This window comes from Arvicola amphibius, chromosome 1 (genome assembly GCF_903992535.2).
Source record: "Arvicola amphibius chromosome 1, mArvAmp1.2, whole genome shotgun sequence".
Lineage (NCBI taxonomy): Eukaryota > Metazoa > Chordata > Mammalia > Rodentia > Cricetidae > Arvicola > Arvicola amphibius.
The window spans coordinates 195,728,168-195,752,742 of NC_052047.1; the positions used below are offsets into that span (position 1 = coordinate 195,728,168).

Here is a 24,575-nt window from a genome sequence, read left to right on the forward strand (position 1 = left end):
TTTTTTTTGTTTAAAAGTAGATTTAATAATCTACCCTTTTTCTTGTCATTCCTGTATCCCCCTGCCTATTTTCCTTTCAGAAAGAGCTCCCTGAATCTCACCTGCTTTGCTTAGTTTCCTCCTTTACCATGACCAGTAACAATTTGCAACCAATCCCAGTAAATGATGATAAACATCTGTAATCCATTCAGTGACCCAAACCTACCCACCCCACCTCTTGGGAATGTGGTGTGGTGTTCTCTATCCTGCTTCCTGTTGTCTGGGGACAATAGCATCTTTAGGGGACCCTGAGAAAGTTGGGATAACGATCATGTCCTGGGAGATCTAACTGTTATGTTGTCCAAACTCTGTGTGGTGGGACAGTACAGGGCTTGTCTGAAGTCCTGGCCAGAGTAGTGGGTGAGGCTGGACCATCTCAGCTAGCAACTTTGATGTTGTTCTAGATGCAGAATTTTGAGGACACTGCAACAGAGGCATTCTGAGAGGCTGGATCACCTGGGCTACTTGTCTTTATTTGAAAACACACAAACTTTTAAAGGTCTCTCACACACACACACATATGCATTAACACAAGTATGGAATGTGTATTGTGCACAAGTCAGCTAAAGATGATTTTTTTTTTTTGGTTTTTTGAGACAGAGTTTCTCTGTGGCTTTGGAGCCTGTCCTGGAACTAGCTCCTGTAGTAAAGATGATTTTTTTGAAAGATTTTTTTTCTATGTTTCAACAGATAAAAGGCATATGTTAACTTTATAAGTCCATTTGGACTGTATAACCAAACCTTTATCCGTGTCATATGAAAGGATGACATGTCATAATAAGTCATGAGGACTCTGTAGCCAGCAAGATTTATCATGTCTCATCGAGTCTCAGAGCTGATCCCATGTCAAGGGACCAGCTTAAGTCACCTCTTTTGTAATTCTTCTTGTTTTTTTCTTCATGTCTGTAGTCAAGATCCTCAAGAGGTCTCCCCGGGTCAAATCTGTCTTTATTAATTTTGGATAAATCCACAGCTTTTTTGTTTCCTGTGGAAACAAAAGAAAAACCTCTCCTCCAATGCAACATATTTTCTGACTTCATTCTAAATTTAACACATTTAAGAATTATATATATATATATAGGTTGGTTTAATTTAACAGTTTCCATAATCCAGTGTCTCTCAGCAGCCATTGTTTTTTGTTTATTAGCATTTAAAAAATTTAAAGTCAAGCAGACAATATATAGGATCCAGATACCCTGTGTATTTTTCATCTTTCCATGGATTTTTGTTTTTGTATTACTTTACTTTATCTTTAAAGGCCTTACTTTATTATTTTTAAACTATTTTTCAGTGACTGTCTATATTCATTTTCTTTTTTTACCTTCAACATCTAAGTACATTTTTGCATGTCTACAGCCTTCTCTGACTGCATGAGCCAAACCTTAACTTCTAAGCGGCGGGTAGGCCCTCTGCTCCATGGCTCCTCTTAGCACTTGGCCTGGTGCTGGCTCTGTTCCTTTCAGGTCTATGAGAGTGGAGACTAATGCCTGTGTCCCTAGCCTGAAACATGTCTGCTTGTTCCAGCTATGGGAAGTTCCTGGGTTCATGCACCACGCCCCCGTCTGTGTTCTATATGCTACAATTCAGTTCGCGAGCTTCAGGAAAGGGGCTGAAGATTGAGAAAACACACACAGAGACAGACAGACACATGGACACTGGTATAAAGCCCTTTATTTCATAGCACCATGGAGGCTTAAATGCCCAGCAGTCAAGTGAGCCAGCAGGTGAAAACCCCATCCTCTGATCCTCAAGGCACAGCTTTTAGTAACTCCAATCAGAATGGCCCTAGCAGGGAGGAGCAGCTGAAGGCCAGGACTCCAATTGGTCCCAACAAGTTTCTTCCTAGTCTCCCACCATCTGCTACTCATAAATCCCATTCAAGTGCTTGGTAGCCGGGCTTTAAGGATCTGCATGTCTATCTGTATGCCACAAGCACTAAGCATATTGGGAACTTGAGATTTTTTTCAGCTTTTCAGGCCTTATGTAGATTTACATGTTGGACATCGGGCGCCAAATGTAGCAAACTTTCCTGTTGGATTATCTTTAGGTCACCACACCCAAATAACAACACAGAGACTTGAAAACTTGGCCTTTAGCTTGGGCTTGTCCCCAGCTGGCTCTTACAACTCAAATTAACCTGCTTCTATTAATCTATAATCTGCCACATGGCGTTTATCTTTCCGCGGTGCCTCATGTCTGACTTGCTCCAAGTCTGCTGGTGAAATCCACCTTTCTTCTTCCCAGAGTTCTCTCTCTGCCCGGAAGTTTCACTTATATCCTTGGGCCTCACTATTGGTCACTCAGCTTTTTATTGAGCCAATTGTAGGGCACCTTAGGCAGAGACACGTCTTCACAAGCATAGGTAAATATTCCTCAACACCTTCCCGCCCTCTTCAGCTTTGCTCATTTTCCCTCTGCCTTTGCTCTGCCCTCTCTTGGCCAGCCCATCCTTTTGGCTTCTCAGGTCACATGTTGAAACATGGCCAGCGGAAATTCTCATTTTGCCATTTGTGAGAGACTGACTCTGTGACCGTCACTAAATGGTCGAAGGATAGGCTGAGCAATTAATGTGTACCAACATGGCAGCTACTCCCACAGTTTCTAAGGGACAATGGGTATTAAAAGAGAAACCCAAAGAAAAGGGTGCCCCAAGCTGCTGAGCTCTTTGATGACAGGAGATTGTCTCACACTCGTCCATGCAGATGTCACTGCGTGCAGTGAGCCCTGGCTGTCCCTCCCTTTTTTTTCCTGGCTCATTCTCGATGCCGTCTCAAACAGTCCCTTCCTCCTTTTCACTGTTTCTGTGTTCTGTGCTCTGAGCTGATCCCAGAGTCTGCTTGCCCAGAGTCGCCTCTTCTTAGGAAGGTAAATTCGATGGTATCCATCTGTGTCAGGGCAGAGCTGGTGTTTAAAGGTTGTTTGAGTTTCAAGGAACCATTAATGTGGACTGACCCAAATCAGCAAGAGGAGGAGACGTGGCTTCGTTTTGAAAACTAGAAGTTCATAACTGATGAAGTGGGCCAGTGGGTGAAGGTGTTTGTCACCAAAGCCTGGCGAGCCGAGTTCAGTCCTTGAGAAACACATAGAGGGAGTGCGTGCACGCACGCGCGCGCGCGCGCGCACACACACACACACACACACACACACACACACACACACACACAAATAATTGTGAGTTTAAAGTGTTGAGGAGTTCAATTTAGGGGCAGGTTTGGGGAGGGAAATTGTTCCTACCACCCTTCTGGGGTATCTGCCCAGAGATAAGAACTGTATATGATTTGCAGTTCAATTTTTAGGTACTTTTTGTAACCATGCATTATTGTCTTTACAGCATGTGTCCCTGTTCCCCAGTCTTGTTCCTTTTTTTTTTTTAAGCAAATAAGTTAATCGCTACCTTCTCAAATAATGAGGTAATGTTCCAGGTTCTATTTTTACTGAAGCATAGGCCTTTGATTTCCCATGTAACATTCTCTCCAATCCTTTATCCTTACGAGCGATGCTTGCTGGTTTTGTTTTGCGCGTTATTAGGGATGAACTAATGGCAGCTAGAATATAAGAGTCACAGCATGTTTGAGACATGACTGTCGTCCTGGAAATTGTTAGGGTCTTTACATTATATTTGTATGTACATTATATGTACATTGTATGTACAGTGTATAGTAAGGATGAGGGGTCACCTGTGCATTCTGTGCATGTGTGTGCCCATGCATGCTCATGCTGTGGCCTGCATGTGAAGATCAGAAAACAAGCTCCTGGAGTCAGTTTTTTCTTCCCACCACATGGAGTCCAGGGATTGAACTCAGGTTGCCCTTTATCTGCTGAACCATCTCCTCACTAGCCCCTCAACATAGAAATTCTTGCCAAAGAAGATAGAACTAGAACCATGCCTCTTCAGTGTGCCTGTTCAGGTTGTCCTGAACAAGCCGTGCTCTTCAGCCTGCAGGGCACCCTGCTACAGTCATAGATGGCCTTCCGCTTACTCTAGGGTACAGGAATTTTGCCCTAAAATGAGGTTAATATGCTAAGATTCCTATGCTGCCTTAAACTTTTCTCATTTTCTTCCTATTCTGGTCTTTTCCAAGGAGTCACAGAAAATGCTATATAAGGCCCGTCCCAGGGCTGCCTTTGTTGAGGAGGTAACTGAGTTAGGGGACCCAGTTTAAGAAAGGTCGTGAATTATACACCAGCTTCCCCCAAAAGGAAGTTGAGAGGTGCGGGAGTCCTGTCCTAGATTTTAATATCAAAAGCAGTGTTTGCTCACAGAGGGCGTTATGTAGAGAAAGCACACACCAGGAGGCTGTTCTGTGGGGAATCACAGCCCGGCCAGACTGGAACTTGATCTTGACCATTGGGAATGTGCACTGATCCCGTGAAGTTCCTGGCCTGTAGGTAGCAGGCACTAATAAGGAAAGGAAGGCTGTGTGTGTTTTGAACTTGGTAGGTTTCAAAGCTCTTTCAGGCACCTTACCCTGTTCAACGAGGGCTGTGTTTACCACTGAGAAAATCAAACCTCCACATCTTCATTTTCCCAAGCCAGCTGCTGACCGAGCCGTGGGGCCCTGGAGCTGGAATTAGTAGACTCTGTCCAAGGGTCCCCTGCACACCACTGTGTGAACCCTGGGGCCTAGTTAGAACCATGGATGATCTCTGAGAACAGGTAACTCGTCAGTTGCTGTATCTCGAAGCCTACTGGTGCTTTTTTCCATCTGAGGGTCACCATTGTCCAATGAGTAACAAATCTGAAGGCCACACACTTGGGCACGGCCCTGTGTGCTCACTCTTCCCCAAGCCAGCCAGCCTCCCTCATTCGTCTAGAACTGGAATCAAGGTGGTATCTGCCCTCCTTTTGGAGTTGAATGAAGGTTCAGGGAGGAGATGCAGCCGGGAGTCTTAGCAAGCTCCATGGCTACTGACAAATGTTAGTTGTTTTTATTGATACCTATAAGCGGCATTGGACCCCTTACCTGCCTCCTGCACCTCTGCTGAACGCCAGAAAGTTCCTGGGGTAGGGAACCCTGCATCTGTATTTTAGTTCGCATGGGGAACACCGTCTGTAGGACCACTGAGAAGGTGGCAGTGGGAACATGAATTCTACTCTTGCCCCTGTGGCATATCCTTGGATGCACAGAACCTCGCTTGGCTTACACTCAGGAAAAGCCACCCTGTCTCCCTTCCGCAGTGGTGGATGGGTGGTTTTGAATGTCATTGTGCAGCCCCTGAGAAATCGCTGATCACCACACTTCTGTGAGGAGCTATCTTGATTGCCGTTGGTGAAGTGGGAAGCCCCACCTCAGCTCTGAAGGGCAGCATCTTATAGCAGCGATGTAAAAAGGATGCATAGGTGAGATCACTCACCATTGCTCCTTTGTCGCTCTCTCTCACTGTGGAGATGCTTTGTGCCATTTCCGCTGCTGTAGATTCCTTTTCGGATCCTGGGACCAGTGTTCTCAGGCTCCCAGGGCGGACTGGGGAGCAGCAGCTCTCTAGGAATCCCCACATCTTCAGCAGCAGCTCCTGCACTGAGCAACTACTAAATTCTCTGCATCTGTGGCATGAGACAGCATTGTTGGACTCCTTCAGCTGTATCATCCCAGCATGTGTCTGTACCCCAGGTACTAGTTGGGGGTCGAGACAGTCTAGCTAAAACAGCAAGCAAAAAAAAAAGATGGAAAGGAATAGAGGGAAGACACCTGGCATCTTGCCTGTACCACATTCACAGGCCACATTTTTAAAGTAAATAAATAGCGTGGGCATCCCTGAAGGTCTTTATGGTCCTCTGGTTTCAAAAGCTCTCCAGGTTTAAGTAGGAGGTGCTTAAATCGGTGCAGCCCTTTGTGTATTGGCTCTTTGCTGTGTCCATTTGTGACTTCCGTTCTCGTGCTTCCTGCTGTCCCTGTTGCACGAACATTGCTCAGTTCAGCCACTTACTGTAAAAGGGACTGTGGGCTGTTTGCTGTATGGGACATAATAAACAGGGTAGCCCTGTCTTCTAGTGAACCGTTGCCTGACCCAGGGCAGTTATTTTGCTGTGAGGTTTATGTAAATTTGGTACCCAGTGAACGCCCCACTGGGTCCCCACAGGCCTCACAAGTTCATGGCAGGGGCTGAGCCATCCAGGTTCCACGCTGGCCACTCTGGGAGCTGCGTTTTCCTTACTCCGTTGAAACGTGACAGTTAAACAGCACTGTCTGTCCACCATGGGTCTTCTTTTCACAATGCAGGGCCTCCCTGAGCACACAACTGCCCAGACTGCTTCCACAGCCTCTAACTGACTTTCTCTAACCCAAGGACAAGGAAGAAAAAGGTGGAAAATGTCTCTCCATGCCCAGACAAGACCACCCGGGTCCGAGAGCCCGCTTACGAGTACAACATGAATTTTGAAAAGATGGGAAAATGCATCATCATAAACAACAAGAACTTTGACAGAATAACAGGTGAGTGTCAGGGCCAGGCCAGCCTCTCCTCCTCCTCCCACTTTCTCCACCTGGCACCAGAGACATTCCTCAGAGAGAGCTGTGCTAAGCCCTCTGCCGGCAGCCGGTTGTCCATATCCAGGAGAGAGGGGTGCAGAGAATTTTCCATCTTGAAGGACTGCCGTGTGCTTTAACTAAGAATCAAGGAGACTGTCTTAGTTTCTTTTCCTATTGCTGTGATAAAGTGGACTGTTTAATTGGGTGAGGCTAGCTCACATGACATTGGCAGCCAGTACTGGCCATCTCAAGACCCGTGTGGTTTCGCGTTCCCATGAGGAAGCGCCTGTGGTGTGGAGGCTGAGTCCCGCCTCTTGACTTTGCTTCTAGTCCCATTTGGGCAGTGAAGATGTGATGCTGGAAGGTGTGTTCTGCTTCAGCGCCAGGTGTTGGAGCCCCATGCAGCACCTGACCTGACCGGAACTTGCCCTAGGCTTTGCTCACCCCCACTCCTTGCTTCACCCCTGCAGGTATGGATGTCCGGAATGGGACAGACAAAGACGCGGAGGCCCTCTTCAAGTGCTTCCGAAGCCTGGGTTTTGACGTAGTCGTCTACAATGACTGCTCTTGTGCAAAGATGCAAGAGCTGCTCAGACAAGGTGAGTGTGAGCTACTTCTGCTGTGCCGGGAGGAACCAGATCTGGGCTCTGGAATGTTGGGTATAGACACACCACATGGTAATTGTGTGGGCGGACTTTGGAAAGGGTGAGAGAGAGACTGGAGAGTAAATTAAGCACCAGATCAGACTTGAAATGCTGTGCCCATCTCTAGGAGAGATGTGTTTACTCTACACCAGGCCTTTTAACATTGTGACATAACATTGACATCTGCCAAGATCATGCTCATGGACCATGTGAAGTTACAAAGTGAGTCCTAGAAGGATCATGACATTTTTCCCACTTCTTGTTGAGTCCAGGTTCATAGATGGCCTGCCGCACAAGCTGTGGGTTGGACATGCCTTAAAGGACACCATTGGGGTAACTCTCACACTTGGGGCAGGCGCATGTTCTAAACCTAGAATCATACCTGTTCAGTAGACAGGGACCTACGGAAAGCAGAGGGCTCAGCGGTTCTTAACTACATATCTGAAAAAGAAATATTTTATATAGCCTTTCTTATCTTCCTGTGAGTTGACGACTTGGGGCCAGAGAGATGGCTTGGTGATTAAGAGTGTATACTGCTCTTGCAGAGGGCCTGAGTCTGTGTCTGAGCACCTGTGTTGGATGGCTCACAGCCACCTATTACTCCAGCTCCAGGGGACCAGACGCCCTCATCTGGCCTCTGCAGGCACCTGTACTCAATTACATATAAAATAAATCCTGAAAAATAGACATGACTCACCTAAAGTACCTGGGTAAGTTCCAGCACAGAGGAGATATCCCTGAAATTCTAAATCTTTTTTTTTCCCATGGCTAATTTGGTATTAGCTAGTAGGTTGTTAGTGTCGTGGCCATAAATAAGCTGAAGCCAGTCAGCTGTGTGCTCTGTTCCTGATTCCTGGATTGACAGCCATCTGCTATTTTTTCTGTTAACTTTCTAGTTTAGCATGCAAAGCAACAGGTTTCATGTATGTGTGTCATTCCTCTTTGTTCTCATTCGGCTTCCCACTCTGCTCCAGTGCCCCGCCCCCTCTTCCTGCCTTCTTAGCCCATGTATTCCCTTGACCCTTCCCTATTAACGTCTCCACTCCCCTCTCATGATCCCCTTTCTAGTTTTATAACCTACATACATATGTAAGCACACACATGCGTGTTTACATACTTTCAAAGGTAGGTTCCGCACACCAGAGAAAACGCAGGGTCTTTGCGTTTGAGGCTAGCTAATTTCACTTAACACAGTGATTTCTGGTTCAATCCATTTTCCTTCAGATGTCATGATTTCAGTTTCTTTTTACAGCTGTACAAAACTCGATTGTGCTCATGGGCCACGTTTTCCTGATGTGCTTTCTGTTGCTGGGCTAGTTCTGTCCCCTGGCTACTGTGGCTAGTGCAGCAGTAGATATGGATGCATGCGTGTGTCAGTGGCAGGCTGACTTAGAGTCCTTCAGATTTATATTGTTTTCTATTTCTATTTCTATTTCTGCATATAAATTATGTGTAATACAAAGTCACTGCTTTAATCATTTTAAAGAGAGCGGTTCAGTGGAGTTAAGCAGTCACTTTTAGGATTCATTTCATCTTCCATAACCAAAGCAACCTACCAATTAACCACGCGCCATTTTCTCCCCGCCCCCACCAGCCACTGATACCCTCCTTTCTATTTTGGTATCTCACCTATTGAAATCCTACAGCATTTGCCCTTTTTATGACTGGCTTATTTAACTTGGCCTAACGTTTCCCTTTCTCTAACAAATACTTTCATGATGTTTCTTATGTATCTCAGCTTTAAAATAGTAACTGTAGCTGGATATGGGGGAACAGACTTTCATCCCAGAACTCAGGAAGCAGAGGCAGGCTGAGTTCAAGACCAGCCTGGTCTACATAGCAGGTTCCATGCCAGCCAGAGCTACACAGTGAGACCCTGTGTCCAATAAATAGGAACTCATTTGGTAACCTCCATAACCACCTCTTTTTTATAGACAGACAAGAAAATGGAGGTTAACTAATCTCTCCGGCACCCCAGAATCAGCCCACAGGGCTGCCATGTTCCTCTGCTTCCCGTGTCCTCTAATAGCTGATTGGGTGCCTGGGTTCTGTCTAAGAGAAGTTCTAGAATTCTCCCCAGCAGTTCCCAGTCTCTTCAGGGAGGTGACCCAGCCCAGTCCTTTGAGAAGGGGATACTGTGCTCTTCCCTGGCCCTAAACTGCCAGCTGTTTCTGGAGCCCCAGCCCTAGTGCCTTCTGTATTGACATTGCTTCCCTGCAGCCTCCGAGGAGGACCACAGCAACTCAGCGTGCTTCGCCTGCGTCCTGCTCAGCCATGGAGAAGAGAATCTAATTTACGGGAAAGACGATAAAACACCGATAAAGGATCTGACAGATCATTTTAGGGGTGATCGATGCAAAACCCTGCTAGAGAAACCCAAACTCTTCTTCATCCAGGTGATTTGCAAAGCCGGTGGGTTAGGGGTGGGGAGCAGTAACATAGTGCCAGGGGTGGTGTGTTTCTGTGGGGTGTGCAAACTGAGGCTGGGCTTTATTCCCGGAAAGGGTTGGCACGGGCACTTGCTTCATTTCTGGAAGGGGTCGCTGAGCTTTGCTTTGTGATTTGACTCAGGCTGGGTGATTATCTCTTCATCAGCTGGCCGTTGAGCTCTTAGGGCACGGCAGGGAGCCACACATGCAGTTCCAGTTCCAGCCCTGGTGTGATCTCTCCTTTGATGTGCTGTAGGCTTGCCGAGGGACAAAGCTGGACGATGGGGTTCAGGCCGACTCCGGGTCTATCAACGAAACCGAAACCGATGCCAACCCCCAGCACAAGATCCCGGTGGAAGCTGACTTTCTCTTCGCTTACTCCACAGTTCCAGGTACCCCGTCCACTGTCTGCTGGCCTTACCAATCCACGGTCCTCCGTTGGCATTCAGGCATGAGGGCTGTATTACTCTCCCACAGTAATTTATTATGGTTTTAACACCCCCTAACCCAAAATGTTTGGAAATTTGGAACTGAATCAGTATCCTGCTTGGAAGTTTGGACTCAGAAGCATCTCAGATGTCACACTTGCTTATCAGAAATGGGGCTCGGGCTCAGCTGCTCGCAGTTCGAGCATGAGGACCCAGGACTGAATCCCCAGCACCCATATAAAAACCAGACATAGCAATGTGTGCTGGAACCCCAGCCCTGGGTATGCAGAGTACCCTGGAGGCATACTGGCCTGCCACTCTAGCCGAGTTGGCGACCTCCAAATCTAGTGACAGATGCGGTCCCAAATAACGAAGTGGGGAGCTATAGTGGAGAACACCCAACATGGACACAGGTGCCTGCACACAGGTGCACATAAGCACATACACATTCACATATACATACTACACACCCCCAAAAAAAGAAGGGAAAAAAATTGTTCAACCAGTCAAAGCTACACAAATGTTCTGACGTCTGGAGCACTTCCGCTCATGCCCAGGCATGTAGGATAGCAGGTGCCCAGTCTTTGCGGGACAAAATGACTTGAGACACATAAACACATTATCTGGGTGTTCTAGAGGTCAGAACCCCCAAAGTGAATTGGCAGGGCTACCTCTTTGCTGAAAGCTCAGGGGGAGATCTGTTTCCTCTTTTTCCTAGCATGTTAGAACCTCTTCTATCCCTTGGTTTGTGACCTCTCTCTTCAAAAGCCAGACACCTCAGGTCTCTCTGCCCTGTTCTCTGTCCCTCTTTTCTCCCTCTCTCTCTGTCTTCTCTACCGACCCCACGTATATGCTCTTTCCCCTCAACCTTCCTCCACTCTCTGCGACTGGGTCTGCCTGGGCAACCCAGGACTGTTTTTCCATCTTGAGTCTATTGTTTTAATGGCATCTGAAAAGCTCTTTTATTCATGTAGGGAAACATAGTCATGGGTTCTAGAGTTAGGTGTGTCCCTCTCTGAGGACCATTCTTCTGCCTACCAGAGAATTCCTTTCTCTCCCCAGGAAAGTGGATTTCTGTCCCTTTGTGTTACTTACTAGGATTAATAATAATCGCAAGACTTTAACAATAAGCAATAAATGCATATAAGTAACTATGTTATGATAAAAATTATGTCATTTGAATAATAAACCATCTCCCCCTGTCATCCTTATAATAATTGTGTAAGTAATGGAGAAAGTCATTGTTGCTTTAGCAGTTGAAAAATTAATTGAACATGGGCGAGCCTCAAAAATGTGTCCAGGGTCAAATATCAGTACCCAGATGCTCTGTATTGTGTCTCAGACCAGGATCATTTATGCTGTGGTCAGGGCAGGTACCACACAATGCTCTGAATGAGTGTGGCTTCTTGTTATTTGCCAAGCCCTGTGTTTACCCACGTCTGTTCAGTACAAGCCATTTTTTTGTTGGATACAAACCCTCGCTGAGTGAGAATTCCCAGGCTGTGTAGGACTTTTGCAAAGGCATGGTGTTAGTTACGATAAGTAAGTCGGTGTATCTGGCAGGCTCTACGGGTGGTGGTGTCTATGAGGATGGTGACGTCATACTTTTAAACACTGTAAGAGACAGAAAGAACCTCTCTTGGGAGGTTGGCAGTGTGAGGATTGGCAGGCGTCATTGTGAACAAACCCAGTGTGGAGTTGTAGAGGCTTAGAGCAAGTCTTGAGGCCCTGCAGGAAGAGGGCAGACTCCTCTACAGGGCCAACAAGGAAGGCTTTCTTCCATGTTACTGCCATCACTGACTCCTGAGTTCAGTCACCGTTCCATTCTAGGTCAAATGCCCAGTGTACTTGCCAGACACAAGACCGAACGGGTCATAGATGTGTCACTTGGCTTCAGTCAGCAGACACCTATTTCATGACCAACCCGTCTCAGAGGAGGACTCTTCCTGCTTTGTAAATGGCTTTCCTTCTTCCTCACATGGCAGAGAAAATGCAAGAAGAAGCGCTCCAGCATATCTTCTCATAAAGACTCTAACCTTACTGGGTCGGGGGCCTACCCTCCTGACCTTGTTAACTCAATTCCATGAAGGCTATCACACTGGAGGCTGGGACTTCGGCATGTGTAGTATGGAGCTGCGGGCTGCATCCCACCACTTGGCTCCTGGCCGCCCTGCTCCCGGCCACCGGCTAGCTTATACCCCGAAATAACAACACACAAATTGTATTCTTTTAAACACTGCCTGGCCCATTATTTTCAGCCTCTTACTCACATCTTGATTAACCCATATCTAATAATCTGTGTAGCACCACGAAGTGGTGTCTTACCGGGAAGTTTCTAGCTTACGTCCATCTTGGGCTGGAGCTTCATCGCCTCTGGCTTCTCTCTCTGAGGAGAGGCACAGCGGTCTGTCTAACTTAGGAGAGGCGTGGCATCTGACTGATCCTTCTACCTCACTTCCTCTTCCTGTTCTGTCTACTCCACCCACCTAAGGGGCGGTCTATCAAATGGGCCAGGCAGTTCCTTTATTAATTATCCAATGAAATCATCAGATAGATAGAAGACACACCTACATCATTTCCCCTTTTTCTGTTTAAACAAAAAAAGAAAAGCTTTCACTTTAACATAGTAAAATTACATATAACAAAACAGTTATCAAGAATTACAGTTACAATATTTATATCTACTTTATCTTTTATCATAACTAAGGAAAACTATAACTATTTATTCTTCAACTCCATCAAAGACTCCAGAAGGATATAATATTACCTAGGTGAACAAGAAGTAAGCTACTTCCAAAACTCTAGAAATCAGAGAGACATCTTGCTGCCTGGACAGTCACCTAAAGTTCCTTTGTAGCATTGGGGCATCCATCTTCAGCCTATAGGCCCATAGTTTCCAGCAGACATTTCCATAAAGCAGGAAATTTCAAAGGCAGTTCAGTCAGTATCTGCTGTGTCCTGTAGAATGTCTCGCAGACTCTTTCATGAATCAGGAACCCCAAAGAATCATCTCACATTTAGGCAAGTTCAGCAGTCCTCTCTCTGAGGGTTCTCTGTGTCCAGTTTATGCAATAGTCCAGGCAAGAGCAGTTTCTTGCCCAAATGGCTATCAAACTCCATAAGGATCCTCTTCGATGCCCATCATCTTCTTAAAGTAGATTGGTGCTGCCAGGAGCAGATGTGTCTCATTATCATGAAAATTCCTAAGTTATTAAAACATTAAATGCCATATTTTGCAGTCTTTGAAAGATATGAAGAATGTCTATCTAACTGAAATATATCTCTCTATATATAGAATATCTAACATGACTACAAGCTTAACCATTATTGATGACTATCCATCAACAACCTATATTTCCTAATTATACATTACATTTTAAATGAACTACACAATCACAATACCTTAATCAGTATCAGAAATACATATACATATAACAAAATTGACCTTAAATCTCTATCAATAAAGCAAAATCTATACCAATGCAAATTATTCATATCTATATCATATCTCCCTTTAAATGTAAAAGAACATTTATAAACAATATTTGGGAAAATGGGCGCAGTTATTTCTCTCCAAACTGCTTCCTGCTGAATGGGGACGCTGTTAATTAGGTCTTTCATGGTGTAACCTGTGTGCCAGGTTCATCTCAGTCATCAGTTGGGTGAAGTAATTTTCTGAAGGTGTTCACAGCAACCTTTCAGGAGGGCGTGGTCTATCATACCATATTGGGATAGAAGCAATCCACACGGTCTCATTTTCTGTAAAAACAAAAGAAACTCCTTTCCAAAGCATCATATCCTGAGATCCAAATTCTGAAGTCAAGGTATTTTCAAAATATCTATCTTGGATTAGTTCAGCAGCATTTGTAAACAAATATCTTTTAGCAGCTATTGCTTCTTCCTCAGCATTCAAACAATTCAAAGAGATTATAATAGTATACAGTATCAAGATTCTCCGTATATTTTCCATCTTTGTACGGCTTTATTTTAACCTCTATTTCGTTTATTTTTACTTTTATTTTTTTATTTTTTTTTTGACAAGTTCTCTGTATATCTTTGTCCTGGAATAACTCTGCAGACCAGGCTGTCCTTGAACTCTCAGAGATCCACTTGCCTTTGCAACCCAAGTGCTGGGATTAAAGGCGTATGCCACCACACCTAGAAATCACAGAGATCTGTCTGTCTCTGCCTCCCAGGCATTGGGATTAAAGGTGTGTGCTGCCACACCTTGAAGTCACAGAGGTCAATCTACCTCAGCTTCCCAAGTGTTGGGATTAAAGGTGTGTACCACCACAACAAACTACTTCCTTTTTTTTTTCTTTTTTTTTTTTTACTTTTAAGAACTTTAACCTTTAGCCTGCATATATTTTTAACACAGTGTAAACCACTTAGACATTTTCTTTGTCTTTGAATTTTTCTTTTACTGTATATCTCTCTTTCTGACTACATGAGTCTTTACTTTACCAAACAATATCAGTAGGATTAAAGCTGTGACTTTGACGGCTAGATCCAGCCCATTCCCTAGCTTTCCAGCCTCATGGCAGAGGTACCACAACTCTTTGGCGGTTCAAGGTCCCTGCCAGCAAGCAAGCTGCAACAGTGTTAAACAACACTCAAAAGCTCCATAGTCAGGACCGGCTGCTTGAAAGAGTCAGAGTTTGCCCTGGTAGGATGACCCAGAAAGCCGGCATTTTAAAACAGCACAGCTTTTTTCCTGCTATGGCTGAAAACTGAAAAGCTTTTCATCAACACCATTTAAGTGTTTTGTGGCAGGACCTCTTAATGAGCTGCAGGGTTTTGCAGCTGAAGCTGAGTCAGGAAGCCTCTCTTAGATGAGAGCGCTTGCTCAGACCTGAGAAATTGCTGTTATCAAGAAAACATGCTTTACTCTAGTCTTTCCCAAGCTTTCTCAGGCTTTCTGTGGATTCAGTTATCCACGTTGGGCGCCATTCTGTAGTATGGAGCTGCGGGCTGCATCCCACCACTTGGCTCCTGGCCGCCCTGCTCCCGGCCACCGGCTAGCTTATACCCCGAAATAACAACACACAAATTGTATTCTTTTAAACACTGCCTGGCCCATTATTTTCAGCCTCTTACTCACATCTTGATTAACCCATATCTAATAATCTGTGTAGCACCACGAAGTGGTGTCTTACCGGGAAGTTTCTAGCTTACGTCCATCTTGGGCTGGAGCTTCATCGCATCTGGCATCTCTCTGAGGAGAAGCACGGCAGTCTGCCTAACTTAAGAGAGGCATGGCATCTGACTGATCCTTCTACCTCACTTCCTTCTTCCTGTTCTGTCTACTCCACCCTCCTAAGGGGCGGTCTATCAGATGGGCCAGGCAGTTCCTTTATTAATTATCCAATGAAATCATCAGATAGATAGAAGACACACCTACATCAGGCATGTAAACAGTTTACATGTTCACAGTGCACGGTTCGGTCTATAGCTCAGCATGCGTCAGAACATGGAAAGTATACAGAGGAGCCCTCTGTGGGCTGTGTGCGCTGCCAAGCAGCCTGAACTCTGCCCTGATAAAGAAATGCGAGGAAAAAGTCCCAAGATGGCATCTGTACTTTCAGATGGTTACCTTGGAGCCCCTAGAGGTCAAAGGTCAAGCTCAAGCCCAGGGAGATGATAGTGCATCCTCACCAGGCCACTGTGTTGAATGAGTCTCCATATGAATGCAGTTGTGACCACACCATCCGGCGCCTGGCTGGGGCTGGCAGCTGCCAGTGTGTTCGCGGCAGTCAAGCATTCTAAGGACAGTTTACACTGCAGCTTGCTACTGTGTGCCCACCTGCTGACTGAGCCTTATGCCCGCACTAGGTGATGAGGATGATAGGTGACGGGATCTGGACCGCGTCAGGATGACGCGTCAACACAACTCATTGTGTGAACTGAATACAGCTTTGTGTTGGCTCTTGCTGTCCTTGAGAGGCATGCACTCCCCCTTCTTCCTGGGTGGAGGGCCCACAGTCCGGTAGCCTTGCGGTTTAGACTAAGATGCTAGACCACATGGTGGGCACCATTTAAGAACCCAAACAAAGACATGCCTCTCACTAGAATGTCCATCCCAAGATGATGGCTGAAACTCCACGTGTTATTGCATTGATTTCTAGATCTCATTCTTAATGATGACTTGGTGAGGCGGGGTGGTGACTGACTCTCTAGGCGTGTGTCCTCTGACCTCTGACCTCTAGGGGTTCCCAGGTAGCCATGTGGACGTGCAGGTGGCAGTTCTGCCCAGCCACGCTAAAGTGCTGTAGGAAGCTTGATCTTCCAACTTCCTCACCAGCTTTCCCATTTGCAAGAAGCAGTTTTAGATTCCCCTAGAGTCAAGATGGCAGGAAGTCACAGTAGGAGGGAGCCATGGACAGGGATAAGAGTCTGGTAAACCTCTGCATTGTTCAGGTGACTAAAGCTATCTTCTGCTGTGACATCCTGGCTTCCTGGGGATCTGCTCCTCTGTGTCAGGTGTTCCTCTCTCAGCACCTGGGTCTCCTAGGGTGTTCCTTTTAGGATGTTTGGGTCCAGGCCCAGGAAAACCCATGAGAGTCAGATTTCTTTTCCAGAGACTTTGTGTAGTCTATGAGAAGCACATTTCTTGCCTGACAATGCCTACCATCCCAGATCAGGAACCTCCCTTCCCTGCCCCTAAAGTAGCCAACAATATTTGCCTCTGCATTTTTTCAACAGGCTTTTCCCATAAACAGAAGTTTCTGTCCTGCCCAGTCTCGCAGCCATTCAGTCCCAAAGACAAACACAGAGGGTTGTATTAATTATAAACTGTTTGGCCTATTAGCTGAGGATTATTATTAACTAGCTCTTACAACTTAAATTAACCCATAATTCTTATCTATGTTTAACCACATGATTTGGTACATTTTCTCAGTAAAGCATTCTCATCTTGCTTCTTCTGCATCTGGTTTGTGACCTCATCTTTGCCTTCCTCTTCCCAGAATTTTCCTCATCTGGTTGCTCTGCCTTTACTTCCTGCCTGGCTACTGGCCAATAACTGTTTTATTAAACCAGTATGAGTGACAAATCTTTACAGTATACAAGAGCATTCTCCCACAGCATCTACCCTTCATTCTGTGTCTCCCAACAGTGACACACACCTCAGACGTCTTTGCAGCTCTTATAACTCTGTTCCTGGGCTTGGACTAGAAGCTTGCACTCCTTCCTAGAGGGTGGTGAGGTGTTGCAAAGTTGTGAGACATCCTTCACTTTCCCTAGGGGACTCTCCACATAGCTCACTGTCTTAGGTGTCTCAGGTATTTCAGACACAGGAAATCCTCTGGCAGTATCTGCCATCACTGGTCTTTAGTAACATGGTCTGTGATTGGTTTCCATGCTGGAATATCCAAAGTATTTGAGCCTCTTCGTGTAGTACTTCACACCCAAGATGTTTGCTCTCCACGCAGTGTGTGCATTGGTGACTTTGCTGCCGGAGGGAGGGAGATGGTCTCCAAACACCTAGGTCCCATTGGGCTGAGAGTCCATTCTTCCCAGTAGGTGGCACAGCTAGCGGGGTTGGCTAATGGATCCTCTCTCTCTCTCTCTCTCTCTCTCTCTCTCTCTCTCTCTCTCTCTCTCTCTCTCTCTCTCTTTTCCTCTCTCTCTCTGGCTAAAGGCTATTACTCATGGAGGAACCCAGGAAAAGGCTCCTGGTTTGTGCAGGCCCTCTGCTCCATCCTGAACGAGCATGGCAAAAAGCTGGAGATCATGCAGATACTGACCAGGGTGAATGACATGGTGGCCAGGCACTTCGAGTCCCAGAGTGATGATCCCCGCTTCAACGAGAAGAAGCAGATCCCCTGTATGGTCTCCATGCTCACCAAAGAACTCTTCTTCAGCCGGCCATTGAGCATCCCTTCCAGCTGAGGACCTGCCATCATTCACTGATGAGTCCAGTTGCTATTTTCTAATCATTTTGATGCTCTCAAATTTTCAGAAATGTTAAAGAGATTTAATTTCAGGAGAGTATGTTGATTCAGCAGGGAGGAAATTTTCTGGTAATGTCTGATATTCTGGGTTTCTAGACTTTTTTGTTTAATAATTTTGTTCATTTGAGAGCTTTGTACTTTCCTTTTAAGTTTAATTTCTTGTTCATATTTCTTTTACCTGGTCATCACATTGAGTGATGGAATGCTATGAAAATGACCTCTGGAGAAAACTCCTTGGTGGTGGCATTAATGGAAAGTCAAAGTCTTAGTTGAACTTGGCCAAGAGAATTCCAGTTCTTAACAAACAAACACAGCTACGATATTCATCGACCTCTCCTGGAAAACATGGCTGTTGTGTAGAGTTGGCTAGGACAGATTCTTATGCAGACCTTCCCAGGGAAGTGAGAAAACAGTTCATATTCTAGGATGCAGGACTCAATCCAGAAAACCAGCCATTCTAGGTGCTTCAATGGAGAAGCGTCAATGGGGGAATTCACTTAAGTGGGTGATTAAGAAAAAAGAGCCAAGCAGTAGCAATCTGTTGCCTCGTGTGTGACTGTGAGCCCCCAGGAGAAGGCCGGTTCCCTGGTCATCTGTAAGAACTGGGTTAGCACTGCCTCCTAGGAGCCAGGACCGTGGAGGGTTGTGGTACATGGAGCCCTGACAAGGACAAAGCCACTGTCTGACATAGAAACCGAGCTGGAGCTGAGTCCGACGCTGAGACATCCCCAGGCCTCCCCAGGCTTGTCCTCCTGTCCTCACCAGCGCCTCACCATTCCAAGGTACCTGAAAGCAGCTAACGAGGGCCCCAGGGACCGAGGTCCCTGAGATGCAGAGCAGGGAAGGGCTATTGTGCCAGGGAGTGGGGTGTGACCGTGGCTCATATGTGAGCTTAGATAATCAGTCCTCCTGTATGCAGAGCATTTTACCTGTTCATCGCTCATCAGACCATCCACACAGGTGCTGAAGAACAATCTGTTTCCACTGCATGTGTAACATAATGTTTTCATATTTCAGATGCATCTGGGATTCTTTCAAAAAGTCCAGGGACTTTTTTTTCAGAGTAATTTTTTGTTGCCTCTGATTCTACGAATGAAGCTTGGGGCAAAGGTCTTGGCGCTTTCTTTTCAAGGCGCCGTTTCCTTTAAAATTTGTTCGTTATACATTTCTGGTTTTTTCCATCTAATAAGTGTTAACAAATGTTCCTATTTATTAATTAAAATGTGGTTTAGTAACTCCTACCTGGCCCTGACTGCTTTCTTCTTGAAGTTATTTAGGACAGAGAAATTAGGGAAAATTAAAAAAGAAGAAGTAGAAGAGGAGGAGAAAGAGGAAGAAGAGGAAGAGGAAGAAGAAGAGGAAGAAGAAGAAGAGGAAGAAGAAAGAAGAAGGAGAAGGAGGTGGAGGAGGAGAAGAACAAGAACAAGAGACGTAGTAGTAGTAGTGGTAGGAGTTAGGAAATGGTGAGGTGACTTGGTCTCCATACAAAGTACAAACATTTATTCTGAAGCTAGAGCACAAAAAGTGTGTAATTTCCTAGAAGTCAAAACATTTCATAAAAAGGGCTAATTAACCTGTAAAACTGTTTGGGATAGACTACCTCCTATTAATTTGGGTTGGGGGGAATCAGTGTTGTAAAAGTAGTCTTACCACAAAGCAAATTGTTTAAGACCAACTTGTAGAACTTGTCCCTGGTCCCTACCATCAAAACTACACCAGATGGTCACAGTTAAAGTAGAGACTATGACCCTCCAGCTACCAGAGTCCACAGATTGTTGTAAACAAGTGGGCTAGTGTAGAAATAAAGGCATCCAAGTGCATGGACTGTCCATATTGGCCTAGCTGTTGGTTTTATAGGTTCTACCAAAGGGGAAGAAATGATCCTAAGGGCTAAGCTTTGTTTATTTATTGATTTTTTAATGAAGTAAATCCTTCTTTTTGCAAATTATTGACAACTAAGTTCATTTCTAAAATGAAATTATACATCAGTAGTTGTGCTCCTAAGTGAGCTAAATCAAATGGTGAGAAATGGGGCCAGTGCTCTCTCAAGTGGAGACACTCGCAGATCCCGTGCTTCATTAAGCACCACAGCACCAAGCTCACTTCTCTTGGACATTATTCAGTATCTAATTCTCTGCATCTGATTGGATCTCTAGTTCATTCTCCACATGCACATAGTGATGTTTAATCAGTTACCACTTTGGGTTTCAGTGTCCATCCTTGTCCACTGCTAGTGTGGACTTTCTCCTTTTCGTTGCAGAAGCATCTCTTGGTTCTCAGAAGCAGCTAGAGATAGTTTGTTTTAACTTTCCAAATGCTGTGGTTTGAATGAAAGACGACTCCAGAGATTGTGTATTTTTCAACACCTGGTGCCCAGTTGGTGGTGCTGATAGGGGTGGGTGGGGAACCTTTAGCAGACAGAACCTTCCTAAAAGAAGTATGCCGCAGGGAGCCAACTTTGGGGGTTTATAGCATTGCCCCACCCAAACCAGAAGGTAAAACGAACCCTTCCTTCCTGAGTTGCTTTTGATCACGGTATTTTTTATCATAGCAAGAGAAGAGTGACCCCTGCTTATGTAGGTTACAAACAGTGGGTACTGCAGGTTGAGTGTGTAGTATCTAAAATATTCCAAAATGGTTCCATGTACTCAAAAAGTCTTGGATTTGAGATCGCTGGGATTAAGGATCCCTAGCTAGTAAAATCTATCCAAATAATCCCAAACCTAAAATTCTAAAATCTGAAACACTTCCGATTCCAGACATTTAGCTCTGGGATCTATAACCTGTACTTTTGAATCCTTAAACCCTGTTAAGAAAGCATCCTCATTCTTGGGTACTCACAGAGACGGTTTGCTTATCAAGATGAGATAGCCTCTCCCACATGGGCCCGAGTTCATTCATAACTCTATGGTAACACCTTTTTTTTGTTGTTACTATGGGAGTTGTGCACATGTCATGGTGTGCAAGTGGCAGCCAGAGGATTGTTCTGTGGGGTCCATTCTCTCCTCCCACCTTTATCTGGGTTCCAAGGATCAAACTCCAGATGCCAGGCTTTTCTAGCAAGCATCTTTACCTGCTGGGAGGTCATGGAACTCAATCCTTGTGAGCATGCCTTCCCAGTTCTCCTTGGTCTGGAGAACCCAGGCTTTCCTTGCAGGAGTGCCCTGTGTCTTCATCACTTGAGTTTGCCGTGTGTGGTGTTAGGAGGGAGGCAGTGTTCTCAGTGGCGTCTGTGGGCACCATCCACACAGAACTGGAATTCTGCCTGTTCTTCCTCAGGGTGCCACCAGCCTATTTAAGCAGCTGGCTATTTATACATTCACAGATTGTCCTCAGCTCTATTCCTGAGCACATTTCTGTAAACCATCATAAGCCCGTTATGTTTATGAATTGCTTAAAACAGGTTTCAAGATAAAGTAGTGGGATTTGTGCATGTGCCATTTAAAACCTTAGGCAGATGAACTCCTCGCCTGTGGCATCTCCTGGAAGGTCACAGGCTCTGACTGACCCTCAGTCTCTTGCAGCTCATCTGCCATATTTCATTGGCAGGCTCGCCCATGACCAAGCGTTGCCTGTTGGTATCCTGGGTACACACCCCTCCCTCCGATTCTTTCTCTGGACCTTTCCCAAAATGCAGTGGGCTAGGTGAGCAGCCGTGGCAGCCGTCAGTTGGCAGCAGCAGCTCATAGTTGCAGTGTAGTGGTATTGCACCTGCATTTTCATAAATAAAACTTGTCTGAGGATCAGAAAAGTAAAGCATCCACACTGGTCAGCCTTACAGACCAGTCAGTGGTAACATACACTTTTAATACCAGTAGTCACACTAGTTGCCATAGAAACCAGGCAGTAGTGGTACACACCTTTAATCCCACCTTAGAGAGGAATAAGACAGGAGGAGACAGCTCTCAGTCACAGTCTCATTCTTGGAGGCAGGATCGCCATTTCAGACTGAGATCGAGCTAAGAGCCAGTGACTGGCTGCTTTGTTTTTCTGACCTTCAGGTTGAACCCCAATTTCTCTCTCTGAGTTTTTATTAATCGTGCTTCATGTAAGTATCCATGGGAGAACTAGTTTCAGGATGACCCCCAAGGTACCAAGATCTGTGAATGCCCACATTTCATCAGATGACATTGTATTTGCACACAAGCCTGTGCATATCTCCTGTATATTTTTATTTTTCTGTATTTGTATATTATGTGCATGTCTGTGGATGTGTAGGTGCCCATGTGTGGGCCAGTGTGCACACAGGCATGACACTGGAGTGTTGGAGACCAGCTTCAGTGAGTATACCACTTACCAGGGTATGGACATGGGGATTAGAAAAATAAGTAGAGAGAACAAAGATGCAAGTGAAAATAATAAAACAGAAACAGGATAGTACTGGGAGGGCGCTCCAGTGAATACTAAAATTGCCCATGATTAATTTTCCATATACTTTCATACCCCCAATACAACAGGGAAGAAGGCAAAACCTGCTTTAACTTGATACAAAGAATAACTAGAACAGTTACTTGCTTCAGTATTTTGAGACATCAAGCCATTAATTCGTGAGAAAAATATTCTGTTGTTTAGGCGGTGAACCCACCCTAGACCAAGTATCCTGAGGGCAGCCACTTCCTAGGTCATACCTCCTATTTCTAAAGAAGGAACAGAAGTGTGCTTGAATTATCTGATTATTGGTCTGGGTGGAGAGGATGCATATCTATGGGCCATATTAATGCCCAAAACACCAAGAAACCACATCCTACGTCGAGGTGTATAGCCACAGTTGTTATCAACAACTCTGAGCAACCCCAAACTCCCTGACCTTCAGACAAGGTGGAGCAGGCTCACATTTTTGGACCTCCACAGTGAAGTTTTCCTCTATCACTGAGGCAGAGTTTCTCAGCTGAACCTGGAGCTTGCTGTGTCAACTAGTAGACTAGCCAGCCTATCAGATGTGTTTGATCTTTGGTTGGTTGGGTCAGCAAATACTGAAGTGGAGAGGACTGACTGAAATAAGCCAGGAGGGCAAAGGGCAGTGTCCCAGCATCTCAGGGATACTTCCAAGGTCACCTCAGACTCCTTCATCAAGAGTCTGGTTTTGGATCCATGTACTCATCACCTTGAAGGAGCACACATTTATGTAGGTGTTTTCCTCTACAATGAAATATGGGCCTCCAGTGATATCTTCAATGTCAGCCTAACTGGATTTGGAATTGTCCTGTGGACTTGAAGGAACAAAGGAGAAAGCTGGCTGAGGAACAGTATTCTCTCTTGACTTTCTGAATGTTGATGTGATGTGCCAGCCACCCCAGGCCCTGTCTCCATGCCTTCCCTACGGTGATAGACTGTGTACCTTCAAACTGTGAGCCAAAATCAGTCTTTTGTTTAATTTCCTCTTGCTGTGAAAAAACACCCAGGCTAAAGCCCCTTATGGAAGAAAGGTTCGTCGGGCTCGTAGTCTCAGGGTACAGATCATTGTTGTGTGGCAGTCAAGGCTACAGAAACCTGAAGCATCTAGTCACAGATCCACAGTCAACCTCAGAAAGCAATTTGGCTTGATGCGTGAATTGATGCGTGCCCATACTCAACGGGGGTTTGGGGGATTTTCCTCACTCTTTATCTAGTAGTCTGTTCACAATGGGGAAGTCATCCCACCATAATTAACAGAAGGCAACCCCCTAACAGACGTAGAGCAATCTCAAGACACCCCGCACTGAGATTCCTTTCTCAGTGACTCTACGTTGACTCTACGTTGTGTTCGTTGACAGAACCAGCCATCATGCTTTCTTTATGTTACCACAGCGATGAGAAAAGCAACTGACCAACCACCCAAGGTCCCCGCCTCCAAATACCGCTAGAATGTCAGTTTGGGAATTAGGCTTCCAGCATAGGAGCTGAAGTCACTCTCAAGCCATAGCACCCCGCCACCATGGCCTGTATACTATAAGCATTTCAGCTCTTACACCTATCTCTATTCCAAAGCATTTGCTGAGTGTTACAATAGGTTCACTCGGATGCGCTCAGCGTGTCTGCAGATGTGAACTGCAGACTTCGAGATGTCTTCCCAAATAGAAAGGGAGTATTGTAGCGCATGTCTTCACATGTAGGCATGAGCTGTTGCGCATTGAAGCCCGGAAGCTTGTTCCTCCATGCCCACCTCCCATCCTGCCCTGGCGACCTACGCCGGAGATGTATTCTCTCTCCTTGCTCACCTGCCCTTGGGTCGCAGATCACTTTCCTAATAGACCTCGGGAGCTTCGCATTAGATATTAAGTCATTCTTTTAGATTTGTGAATCATAAACACAGACACACTAAAGACATACTTGGAGATTCCCAGCCAACACCTCACATTGATGTGAACAGGGAAACTCCATTAGCTTGTAGATCCATGCATGAAGAGCCCTCTATAATATGTGACCAACATCTGAAAATACAGTGGTCCAATGAGATGAGCTGCCTTTGGCATTAGTTTTAGTTTATGTTTTATAAATATGCCAACCCGGTTTTCAGTAGTGCTTCAAACATACATACAGTGCCTGTGGAGTATAAATTTGGAAGGGTGGTGGCCTCAGGTCCACAAGACTGAGGACTTCTTGAATTTTGATAGGCTGGCCTGAGCAAATAGCG

General features: G+C 45.5%; 1 protein-coding gene across 4 annotated transcripts in view; it reads left to right on the forward strand.

Moving 5' to 3' along the window:
• Window positions 1-19,203, forward strand: part of Casp7 (caspase 7) — a 39,218-nt gene extending 20,015 nt beyond the window's left edge. For all 4 annotated transcript variants that reach the window (XM_038315771.1, XM_038315781.1, XM_038315777.1 and 1 more), the window contains 5 exons: window positions 6,328-6,473; window positions 6,980-7,108; window positions 9,374-9,549; window positions 9,839-9,974; window positions 17,650-19,203. In XM_038315771.1, the coding sequence (XP_038171699.1) occupies window positions 6,328-6,473; window positions 6,980-7,108; window positions 9,374-9,549; window positions 9,839-9,974; window positions 17,650-17,900 (838 nt within the window). In that variant the 3' untranslated portion in view covers window positions 17,901-19,203. The remainder of the gene's footprint in view (window positions 1-6,327; window positions 6,474-6,979; window positions 7,109-9,373; window positions 9,550-9,838; window positions 9,975-17,649) is intronic.
• The last annotated feature ends 5,372 nt before the right edge of the window (window positions 19,204-24,575 follow it).